The 12,563-nt window shown below is 35.1% G+C and overlaps 1 protein-coding gene across 4 annotated transcripts in view; it reads left to right on the forward strand.

Annotated features, from left to right (window-relative positions):
- SMG1 (SMG1 nonsense mediated mRNA decay associated PI3K related kinase) overlaps window positions 1–12,563 on the forward strand; it is a 105,624-nt gene that overhangs the window by 36,786 nt on the left and 56,275 nt on the right. For all 4 annotated transcript variants that reach the window (XM_041750112.1, XM_041750109.1, XM_041750111.1 and 1 more), the window contains 12 exons: window positions 279–351; window positions 1,293–1,390; window positions 3,750–3,923; window positions 5,781–6,005; window positions 7,241–7,342; window positions 8,001–8,270; window positions 9,811–9,941; window positions 10,093–10,254; window positions 10,707–10,825; window positions 11,313–11,400; window positions 11,490–11,591; window positions 12,046–12,186. In XM_041750112.1, coding sequence (XP_041606046.1) covers window positions 279–351; window positions 1,293–1,390; window positions 3,750–3,923; window positions 5,781–6,005; window positions 7,241–7,342; window positions 8,001–8,270; window positions 9,811–9,941; window positions 10,093–10,254; window positions 10,707–10,825; window positions 11,313–11,400; window positions 11,490–11,591; window positions 12,046–12,186 — 1,685 coding nt within the window. The remainder of the gene's footprint in view (window positions 1–278; window positions 352–1,292; window positions 1,391–3,749; window positions 3,924–5,780; window positions 6,006–7,240; window positions 7,343–8,000; window positions 8,271–9,810; window positions 9,942–10,092; window positions 10,255–10,706; window positions 10,826–11,312; window positions 11,401–11,489; window positions 11,592–12,045; window positions 12,187–12,563) is intronic.

A 12,563-nucleotide genomic window follows, 5' to 3' on the forward strand; every position in this document is an offset into this window, starting at 1 on the left:
GTCTAGGATAGAATGGAACAATAATATTGTTTTTGTATATACCATCTGTACTTTCTGACATTAATACCTTAAGATATGTAAAAAAAAAAAATTTCCTCAAGGTCATAAACAAAGATCCATTATTCTCTTCCTCTGCCCTCCCCCTTTCTAAATTTGTATAATTTCAAATAGGTATAACACAGATGCTTTTTCTAGGATTTCTTAATCTGAAATGGTCCATAGGAGGAATAGCAGTTAGACCTTAAAATGATTAGCCCTTTTCTCTTGTCTCCACCCAGGATACAGTTGATATATTAGTTGGATGGCATATAGATCATACTCAGAAACCTTCACTCACACAGCAGGTGTCTGGTAAGTTACTCAGTATATGCCAGTCATTTAAATATTGTCGGAAGGAGCTCTTGTTCCTCAAAGTCCAGCTATTAATACTATTTCTTTCATAATGTGAGAGAAATAATTGCTTCACAGAAATATTTTGGTTATTATAAATGAACATTACTTGTTAGCAGAATTTGCCCTTTCAAAGAAAGATTGTATACTTTGTAGTAGGCAGGGGAGAGTAAATACAGATTGTAATGTTGCATCTGTGAGAAATTAAAAGGGCTTACCTTGAGTCATTTGTAGTGTGGCTGGTGGCAGGAGATACTACATGTAGTGGCAGTGTACTTAAATGTGGAATGAAAGATCCTGGGTATTTGTGACTCATTTTTGTGGTCATTAAAAAAAAAAACAAACAAATGGATCAGTTTGAGGAAACATCTAAATAATTTTATTTTATTATTTTTGAGTTAAGTGAGTGACTAGCATGACTGATTTGGACATTTCAGCTTGTTTCAGGTGTTAGAGTTTCTCTTAGTGTAATTGGTGCAATGGACTTCTGAAAATAGGAAGGTGAGGGAGATTCTGACCCGTTTCCACTGGGGAGATTAGTGGACACCTTTCGTAGGTAGTTGGGGTTCTGTAGTAGAAAGCCAGGCTGGTGGTAGATTGTGGCATTTTAGTCTAAGCCATGTGTATATTGACAATATAGATATTAAATCTGCTGAAAAATAAGGACTAAGGTAGCACGTTTTAATTTTTGGAGACTGTTTATTTTTGCAGCATTAAAAGAGACCTTGGTTAATCATGATCAGCATGTTTAACAGTTAATAGTCCTAATTTTATGAAAGAGGGCATGTCTTTAAGGGTATGCAACTTGAAAACCAGACAGCTTTAAAAACAGGGCTTTTAGATGTACTTTTAATTTGGATTTTTTGTTTTTTTCTACTTTCAAATTTTTTTATGATTCCTAGGGTGGTTGCAGAGTTTGGAGCCGTTTTGGGTAGCTGATCTTGCATTTTCTACCACTCTTCTTGGTCAGTTTCTGGAGGACATGGAAGCATATGCTGAGGTGAGTATGTAAAAAGCTAAGTTATTTCTTAAAATTTCAGTTAAGAACAAAACAAAAGTCTTAAACAGTGCTAGATTTATTTTTATTTTTTATTTAATTTTATTATTTTGAAAGATTTTATTTATTTGAGAGAGTGTGTGCGCAAGGTGGGGGTGGGGCAGAAGGAGAGCAGCTCCCTGTGAAGAGATGAGGGGCTTCATTCCAGGACCCTGGGATCATGACCTGAGTGGAAGGCAGACGGAAGGCAGATGCTTAACTGACTGAGCCACCCAAGTGCCCCTCACATTACTGCTAGATTTGTTTTAAAAGAATCAGACCACTTGACATTTAATAGAAATTACAAGACCGTTGCAATATTTAAATTTTTTAAAGATTTTTTTTTTTAAGTTACTAGCTGAATTACCAGAAAGATTGAAAGAAAATAGGCCTCATTTTGCAAAGCTTGAAATAATCCTGCTAGCTAGTAGTTTTCTGAAGACATGTTCTATAGTTCATTTTTATTTTTTAATACCACAAGAATATTCAAAGGTGAATTGAAGTTATATAAAAGCCCTTGAAGACTTTTCTCTTACATATATTGGGGATCTTGGATCTTGCTTTGGAGGATAAGACTTAGCTTCAGCAAATTTTTGCGGCTATAGAAGCACAGTATGGCAACTTCAAGGGTGCTGCTGACGCCTCTGGTATTGGGTCTTGGTTTTTCTAGCCCACTGGTGGTCATGATTTAAATCGGCCATGTTCTGTGAGAACTTCTTTGTGGTTTTTCCCTACTCAGATCTACCATGATTCTTGATTGGTGTGCGAGGCTCCTATAATGATTGGTTGATTGATTTTTAAAGATTTTATTTATTTATTTGAGAGAAAGAGAGCCCGAGAAGAGGGGGTTGCGGGTAGGGAGAGGGGCAGAGGTAGGAGGAGAAGGAGATTCCTGGCTGAGCAGGGAGCCTGACCTGGGGCTTGATCCCAGGACTCTGGGATGCTTAACTCACTGAGCCACCCAGATGCCCTTCTTAAGATGATTTAGCTTCCTCTATGGTATTTCTCGCCTTTCAGAGAAGAGTTTTTTCGTCCAGGAAGGAAGACATTGCTTCTGCATGTTTCTTTGCCTCCACACCTCTAGTGCACTTTTAAAGCTGATCTACCTTCCTGGAGCTGCCCATTCTAGTTTGTAGAAACTTTCCCCCTTGGTGTCCATTAGATGTAATTCTCTTCAGTTATTTTGGTGCTTAATTATATGTAGATGTATGTTGGTTCTAGTATCCCATTTTTTGCTAATCTTTTCCTTTGAGTATGTTTCCTTAACTAGATTTATAGGTGAGATTTCTAATTTTTTTTTTAACACTTTTCCATTTGCCCTTCTTGTGCATAATATTGGTGTGGGAATCTTATTGAATTGAGTGGCTCAAAGAATACCTGGGATAAAATTTTAGCAGAAACTGATTCAGGAATGGCAAAAGTTTCTGGCTATTTTATACCTATACATAATAGCATATGTATTAGAATTTCTTTTTCTTTTTGTTTTTTTTTTTAAGATTTATTTTTTTATTCATGAGGGACACAGAGAGAGACAGGCAGAGACACAGGAAGAGGGAGAAGCAGGCTCCATTCAGGGAGCCTGACGTGGGACTTGATCCTGGAGACCTAGGATCATGCCCTGGGCTGAAAGCGGCGCTAAACCGCTGAGCCACCCAGGCTGCCCTATGTACTTTATTTTTCCCTAATACTTTCTGAGTTGGTATAAGAAATTATTTTCTTTTTTTTCTTTTTTTAATTTTTATTTATTTATGATAGTCACAGAGAGAGAGAGAGAGGCAGAGACACAGGCGGAGGGAGAAGCAGGCTCCATGCACCGGGAGCCTGATACGGGATTCGATCCCGGGTCTCCAGGATCGCGCCCTGGGCCAAAGGCAGGCGCCAAACCGCTGTGCCACCCAGGGATCCCAAGAAATTATTTTCTTAATCTACTGAGGTTACTTTTGCCTTATTTAAGTATTGGCTTGTTAATTAGTGAAGTAAACTTTACTTTTATATTTAGATTATGTTTCCTTTTTAAATTTAATTTGATTTTATTTTTTGGTGGTAGGGGCAGAGGGGTGGGGAGGGAGAGAATCTTAAGCAGGCTCCATGCTCAGCACAGAGCCTGATGTGGGGCTTAGCCTCACAATCCTGAGGTCATGACTTGAACCAAAATTGAGAGTTGGGTGCTTAATCCACCAAACCACCCAGGTATCCTTCATGTTTCTTTTTTTCTTAGGCTAAACTTCCTTTATTTGCCAAAAATAAAGTTAGTTGACTTAAAAATTGGGAGTTTTTTATTTTGAACAATGTCCTACTTAGAGTGCTGTGATTTCACATCTAGGACCTCAGCCATGTGGCCTCTGGGGAGTCAGTGGATGAAGATGTTCCTCCTCCATCAGTGTCGTTACCAAAGCTGGCTGCACTTCTTCGGGTGTTCAGTACTGTAGTGAGGAGCATTGGGGAACGCTTCAGCCCAATTCGGGGTCCTCCAATTACTGAGGCATATGTAACAGATGTAAGTGTCTTTAAGAGTTTTAAGTATCATTCAAAAATAAAATTGTTGTGTATTATAAATGGTTCTCTTCACCTAATGAACATGTTATTAACCCTTCATTTGTTCAGTATGTATGTACGTAATGTAGCTGCTTTCTTAAATTGCCAGTAAAGTAAGGAATCCTATTATATATCCTGTCCTCTTCTATCTACCCCTCTATATGAGAGAATGGCTACACTGCATTTTAAAATGGGCATAAATTTTTTTCTAATTAGACCCTTTATAGATTCATTATTTTTGTTTAATATCCTTTTAATATCTTTTGTTTTTAAAGATTTATTTATTTATTCACAAGGGACACAAAGAGAGAGGCAGAGACATAGGTAGAGGGAGACGTCCCCACAGACAACCCCGGAATCATACCCTGAGCTGGAGGCAGACGCTCAACTGCTAGCCACCCAGGCGTCCCTCCTTTTAAAATCTTTAAAAATAATGTTTTAATTTTTGCTTTTTAGTTATTGAGTTTAGTTTTTCAGTATGTTAAGAATTAACACGCTACAGATCAAAAATAATTTTTTCTGAGTATGACAGGATGAAACAACTTTGATAGCCTGACATCCAAGATTATAAAGATACAGGAACTTATAAATATGTAGTCATCTGAGATCAATTATAAAAAGCAGCATGATTACCACACTTCAGCAGCCCCAAACATTAGGTGCATTATATAACAGTCCTAGTGAGTGGCTCAGTGTATTAGACATGAGAAATGAAATTGTCACTGTACTGTGTTTGAATGAGAAAGGTGAAATACACATGATACAGTCATAAAATACTAAATGATTAAAATTTTACTGTTAGAAGTCTAACTTTTATTTACTTCTGTTGTACATGTTGCCAAATAAAATAGGATATTAATGATATATGTAATTTTTGGTAAGTTAATTGTGTATTTCAGCAGAAATGTCAGATCCTACACATAATTAAAACCACATCTTGATATTTTAAACCTGAAGAACATGATTTAATATCTTCATTTTATTTATTCCTTTCAAAAAGTTGGTGGTTTGATGACCTTGTCAGTGTTGAAATAAAGGCAGTAAACTCAGATGTAAAACGAACAAAAACAGTTATTTCCCAGGATAGTTGTATAAATGTATTCTTTCATGAAGGTCTTTTAGGCCTTTTTAACCTATAGGTTTAAAGCCAAATGTTGTGACTGTTGAATATTATGGAAAAATACATACTGTATCACTTTTGTTTTTTCTTAACTTTATTAGAAATTTAGTATGTTAATACTATTATAGTTTTGTGGGGTTTTGGGTTGGAAATTACATGATTTTCATAATCCCCAAATAGGTATATGTTATGAATGAGACTTAACTTTCCAAAGAGACCATCGGTATATGAACTTTTATAAGCTAAGGTGACTTGGATGTTTAATTTTAAAAGAGTGATTACCAAAAGCCCAAGTGCTTTATTGCAGAAAGATTATTCTCATGGCAGGTTATTCCCATGTTAATACTGTTAATGTTCTAAGTACTGGTGTTTTTCATGAATATAAAAATTCTGAGCTTCAGTCATTTGGTCACTTTGACGAGGGGAGGGAGGATGATAGACATTGGGTATAAGAGAAACAGAGAATGGCAAATTCCATATTCTGTCACTGTAGTACTTTAGAATTTTTTAGGCAAGATCATTTTTGTGTATTTTACTAAAGACACCCTTATTCAGCCACTGAGAGCTAGAATATTAAGAGACTGCTGACAAAGCAGGCAGTTAATTTTCAGTTGAAACTGCATTAAATAGAAACTATTTTCTTGCTCTGTGGAAGCATGTGAATTTTTTTAAAAAGCTGCTTGTTCTCCCCATTTGCAGGTTCTGTACAGAGTAATGAGATGTGTGACGGCTGCAAACCAAGTGTTTTTTTCTGAGGCTGTGTTGACAGCTGCTAATGAGTGTGTTGGTGTTTTGCTCGGCAGCTTGGATCCTAGCATGACTATACATTGTGACATGGTCATTACATATGGATTAGATCAACTGGAGAACTGCCAGACTTGCGGTACAGATTATATCATCTCAGTCTTGAATTTACTCACATTGGTATGTGAATTCTTTTATGTTGCTTTTTAATATGTTGTTTATTTAGGCCCTTAAATTTAAAATTAGTGTGGAAGAAATGAAGGCCTTTTTTTTTTTAAGAGTGCATTAATTAGTCTTTTTTATATAATCTAGTTTGCTTTTGCTGTTACCTGTTTACTTTTAGTGTTTGAATTCAGTGTAGCTTTTATTCCTTTTTCTCTTTTTTTTCTTTTTTGATGAAACATTATCTTTCATATAAGACTACCTAGTATTCCTGATAAACATTATATGGGTACTTGATAGCTATTTTGAAAGACCTTGTTATGTTTTGTTTCCCATATGAAACTTGTTTTATAGTTTTTATTCCTAGCCATAAATATTCCCCTTCCTCTCCACCTTTTATTATGGACATTTTGAAGAATATTTAAAAAAAAAAAAACCAGAATAGTATAATGAATCTCTGTAATACTTAATACTGTTTCTATAAGGAGAAACACATGGTCCATCTGGTTTCATCTAGGCCTCTCTGATTCTCTGCCTCTTCTGGATTGTTTTAAAGCAAATTATAGGTGATAGTCTGCCGAACATTTCTGCCAAAGTTATGGCAGAATGTAACTTTCTTTACCAACGTAAAAAAAAAAAAAGCCATATTTAAGTGTAGATACGTGTATCCTATTTAGGTATCTAGACCTTTTACTATCACAATGTTAAGGCCTTAAAACATAATTTAGATCTATTACTTTTTTAATTAATATTTTTCAGAGCAGCTTTTAGGTTCACAGGAATATTTGAGCCTTAAGTACACAGTTCCCATACCCTCTTCCACAATAGTTTCCCTCATTATTAACATCTTCCTTTAGTGTGGTACATTTATTACAGTTGATGAGCCACATTGACCTGTTACTAAACTGATTTCCATAGTTTACCTTAGAGTTCATGCTCTGGATTGTACATTCTGTGGGTTTCGGCAAATGAATAATGCCACATATTCATTATTCTAGTATCCTACAGAATAGTTTCACTGCCCTAAAAATCCCTTATGCTCTGCCTATTCATCCCTCCCGAATCCCGGGTAACTGCATATTTTTAGTGTCTTCCTAGTTTTGCCTTTTCCAGAATGTCACATCTTTGGGATCATATGGCTTGAAGCTGTGTCACATGGGCTTCTTTCAGTTAGCGTTACACATTTAATACACATTTAAGGCTCTTCCATGTCCTATTGTGTTTTGATAGCTTGCTTCTTTTTATTCTTTTAGATTGTTGAACAGATAAATACAAAACTGCCATCATCATTTGTAGAAAAACTGTTCATACCATCATCGAAACTACTATTTTTGCGTTATCATAAAGAAAAGGAGGTAAGTAATGCACTGATAGAGACTTAGTAACTCCAGTCATTGAAGAGTGGACTCAAGTTGCTTTTACTAGGCTACATAAATGAAATGAAATGAGATGATAAATATTGGTTTTAAAACCATAGTGATTATAATGATTCACTTAACTTAGTCTTTATTGATTGTCAGATTGATGTGCCAGACATTCTTTTCAGATTTCCATAATTTGTTTTTATTAAGTTTGCTTTATTAAAATTTCATAAAACAAGCAACTATTTATAAAGTTACAAATTGAGAAGTACTGTATATGTTACAAATTTCATTATTAGCTTCTCAGTCAACTCCCAGATAAAACTACTACAGGCTTTCCAAGTAGATGGAGCAAAATTAATTTTAATAAATCGCTCTTTTTATGTGTGTTTTAATATTGGCTGTTTTTAAAAAATGGCCTTTTAAGAACTTTTAATTTAGAGGATCCTTTCTTTGTAATAAAGTCTTGAAGGTTTTTATTAACTTAGTGACACGTGTAGGTTCCCTAATGTTGGTTTTTTTTTTTTTTAATTAGGTCTTTAGTGTTCTAGACAGTAAATTTATCAATCTTAAAGTTGATTTGTACCACATCATGTAGTTAGTAATTTTATTTACCATGTAATTATCTCTTTTCTGAATTCTCTCTTTAAAGGTTGTTGCCGTAGCCCATGCTGTTTATCAAGCAGTGCTCAGCCTGAAGAATATTCCTGTTTTGGAGACTGCCTATAAATTAATTTTGGGGGAAATGACTTGTGCCCTAAACAACCTGCTACATAGTTTACAACTTCCTGATGCCTGCTCTGAAATAAAACATGAGGCTTTTAAAAATCATGTATTCAATGTAGACAATGCAAAATTTGTAGTTATATTTGACCTCAGTGCCCTTACTACAATTGGAAATGCCAAAAACTCCCTAATTGGGGTGAGTCTATACTTGGAGTGCTTTGTTTTATTCTCGCTTAAGCCTCTCTTCATTGCATGTGTATCTGTGTTATTTACTACTGTTATCATATCAGTGTTTCCAGAGTCACTGTAGAACACACTGTTATAAGTAGGACATGCCTGGATCATTAAAACTAACAGGAATATTTACTTGCCATTGTATTTCGTTTTCTCCTTCCTTTCCTTGACTACCCTTATAAGACATTTTAGGTTTGTTTTATTTTTAGGAAAATGTCTTTTATGAATTTGTATGTATCTAGCATGCTTATAAAAAAATTCGTCAACATTTTCCACAGCTCAGATTTGTGTAGTTCTTTTAATATGCAGCTCCTTCTTCCCTGCTTTTCTCTTCACTAACGTTAGTGCTTACATATGGTCTTCCTTTTTGACTGCCTACTTTTCTCTAGGAATATTCATACCTTCTTTCTTTATGGAAAAGAATAAAAATTTCTTTCCTTTAAGAAATTTGAAGTGATCTTGCTTTTGATTGGTAATTATTGCTTTTATTTATTTTCCTTTTTTGTTAGACTTTGCAGGATTGGAAGACATTACTTCTAATAAAAAATAATAGGATATAATTCAGGGACAAAGTTTTCTAAGAAAGAAGAGAGGGAAAAGTCAAGTCTTGATGTTTAGATTTGCATGCCCTCCTGATCAGATTGCCTTGTGTCATTTTACATGGAGCAGTTCCTCCCCTCACTGCTAGTCATGGCTGATGTTGGAAGGCTACAGTAAAGTGAACTCAGACCCTAAGATTTTGTTGTTAATGAATTCACATTGTATATGGATTTGAGGAAGTTTTTGTCTTGCAGTCTGGAAGCAGGGAGAGGGGATTAGGAAGCAGCAGTTAGGTGGAATGGAGTACATTAGCAGCAGAAGGAAAAGAGAAGGATGGGAAAGGCTTAAGAGTGGCAAGATGATGGGACTCCTGGGTAGGTCAGCAGTTGAGCATCTGCCTTTGGCTCAGGGCGTGATCTCGGAGTCCCAGATCTAGTCCCACATGGGGCTCTCTGCATGGAGCCTGCTTCTCCCTCTGCCTGTGTCTCTGCCTCTCTCTCTCTATGTATCTCTCATGAATAAATAAATAAAATCTTAAAAAAAAAAAAGAGTGGCAAGATGTGTCTTTTTTCTCGTTGGACACGGCACCTTGCCATCGTAGTCTATGGAAAATTGAGGAGATACAATCTAATACACTGGAGGGTACAGAGGATTTTGTTTAGGTCAGGAATCAGTAGACTACAATCTGTGGGCCAAATACAGCTCAATATGTATTTTTTCTCTTTTTAAGAAAATATCTTTATGATTTTTAATTCACTTATCATACAATTCACATTTAATGTGTACAGTTCAGGGACACCTGGGTGACTCAGTTGATGAAGTGTCAGACTCTCGATTTCAGTCAGGTCATGATCTGAGCCACCCCAGTGTCTTTGTCGTTTTAACTTTTAAAAATGTATACACATATTTTGAAGTGTATCTTGGAGGAGTCACACATTTGTGTTTTTTTTGTACATCATCAGATGTGGGCACTGTCTCCAACCGTCTTTGCCCTGCTGAGTAAGAATCTAATGATTGTGCATGGTGACCTGGCTGTTCACTTCCCTGCCATTCAGTATGCTGTGCTCTACACGTTGTATTCTCATTGTACCAGGTACTGTACTGTACAGATACTTGTAAACAGTTTTTTTTTTCATTTTTATAGGGGAGGATGGTATAGATTTTTAAAAATATGTGTTGATTTTGGAGTTGCCTTTTTTTTTTTTAATTAGAGATGAAAACATGATTTTTCTTTTGTTTTCCAGGCACGATCACTTTATATCTAGTAGTCTTAGTTCTTCATCCCCATCTCTGTTTGATGGAGCTGTAATCAGTACTGTAACTACAGCTACAAAAAAACATTTCTCAATTATACTGAATCTCCTAGGAATATTGCTTAAGAAAGATAATCTTAACCAGGACACAAGGTAACTAAATAATATTTTCTAATATTAAGTATTCTTAACTTTTATTAACTTAGCTACATAATTTGAGGATAAAAATCAAGATTTATGGAGGTGGTAGGGTAGAGCAGCTTCTTCTTTATGAAACACGTCAAAATATGGCTTTATTTAAGCTGGGATTTCTTGTTCTTTCCCAAAAGAATGAAAAGAAACCTCCATGCCCTGCAATGTTTTGTAGAAGAATGTATCTATAGGTTTTTTTTTTTTTTTTTGTATTCTTTGCTACAACTTATGCTAGTTTGGGGAAATTTTCTTAAAAGGCATACAACTTTTTGACAAAGGAATTTCTGTAGTTTCAGTTTTTGTTTCTTGTTAGTTGAGATATTTAAAGACATCAAAAGCAATGTAAGAAGAGATTTTTTTTTAAATTTTCTTTCTTTTTTAATGTAAAATCAACTGGATATTTTGTATTTCAGGAAACTGTTAATGACTTGGGCTTTGGAAGTGGCTGTTTTAATGAAGAAGTCTGAAACATATGCACCTTTATTCTCTCTTCCATCTTTCCATAAATTTTGCAAAGGACTTTTAGCCAACAGTAAGATTCTGTGATTTTTAAAAATTTTGTTAATCTGCACATAAAAGAGGTCTTTGGTAATGAAATAGTCACTTGAACATTTTCATAACATGAATAATTCCCACCTCAATGGCAGGTGCATAATCTGTCTTAACTTTTTCTTATTCTTAATATGTAAATTGTTTTTAAATGATTGTCACATTTTTAAGCTCATATGAATGTTTGTACATTCCGTATACTTTTAAAATTTCTTTCAGAAAAAGGTTGAGGTGAAGAATAGTGACTTTTTTTTTTTTTTTTTTTTTTTTTTAGAATAGTGACTTTAAAGTGATTTGTTGAAGTGTCATTTTCTGGAATATTACTGCCAGTGAGGGTTCTATGTGGTGCAGGGCCTAGTCCACAGGAGGCATTTACTGTTTGTTGAATAAGTGAATGGGTTCGGGATGTTCAGACATACTGGCATATGATTTCTTTTGGTGAGCTGAAAGTGTCTTTTAATTTTCAATAGCTCTTGTTGAAGATGTGAATATCTGTCTGCAAGCATGCAGCAGTCTACATGCTTTGTCCTCTTCTTTGCCGGACGATCTTTTACAGAGGTATGAACTAAAGATCTTATCTTCTGATTCTGGTCTTAATAACTTGGAACTGTTGCCACAATTATATTATCTGTTTCATTTTTTCTTAGGTGTGTTGATGTTTGCCGTGTTCAACTTGTCCATAGTGGAACTCGTATTCGACAAGCATTTGGAAAGCTGTTGAAGTCGATTCCTTTAGATGTTGTCTTGAGGTATAACAATTGTGTTGGAACAAATACATCCCACTATTTTAACTGCCTAGTAGTCCTTTAGTTTGAAGGTACAAATTGCCTAGTAGTGAATTAGTATCACATCTTCTATGGCACTTCTCAGTGATTGAAGAGCTGTCACAGGATCAAATTGAGAGTCTAGAAGAAAGTAACAAAGTTTTTTATGTTTTATAAACTTAGAAGCTTATGATAAGTACTGAAAAATTTATATATATGGTGCCGAAATGTGTCTCATTAGTTATTTGAAAAACGCAACTGTAATCTTTATTGTTTTTGATTAAGTTAATTTCTAAGTTGTAACAACATCTCTATTTTATGTTTATTTTTTATTTTTTATTTCTACATTTAGTTAGCAAGGAAATAGCCTATTTGTAGTATGAAGTAACCTTTTAACTAAAACATTTTGTGTAACAGTGACTTTATTTTCTATCTACAGCAATAACAATCACACAGAAATTCAAGAAATTTCTTTAGCGTTAAGAAGTCACATGAGCAAAGCACCAAGTAACACATTCCACCCACAAGATTTCTCTGATGTTATTAGTTTTATTTTGTATGGGAATTCTCACAGAACAGGGTAAGGTTTTCTTTGACTCCTTCATGTGGGAAAGTAACTTAAAAATACTTGAATATTTTGACCTTACACCCATTTTGAGGAGAAAATATGTCAGGAGTGGCAGAGTAGAAAGTGATATCTTTTCAAATGGGTTAATTTTATTTTCAGCAGTAGGAAGAATTGCTTTGAAGATAGTATCTGAAGAAGCAGAAATGGGCTTTGAGATGGAGTGATGAAATGTGTTTGACAGTTAACTGCTCTGACCTAGTCATGAATGCTTTGGGGAGAGGCCTGGGAACCTAGACATTCTGCAGATGCTTAGTTGCAGTGAATGTTTTATCCCATAGCCATTTACCCCTAATAACCTATCCACACTATACCCCATCCTGTTTTAACTG

This window comes from Vulpes lagopus, chromosome 3 (assembly GCF_018345385.1).
Source record: "Vulpes lagopus strain Blue_001 chromosome 3, ASM1834538v1, whole genome shotgun sequence".
NCBI lineage: Eukaryota > Metazoa > Chordata > Mammalia > Carnivora > Canidae > Vulpes > Vulpes lagopus.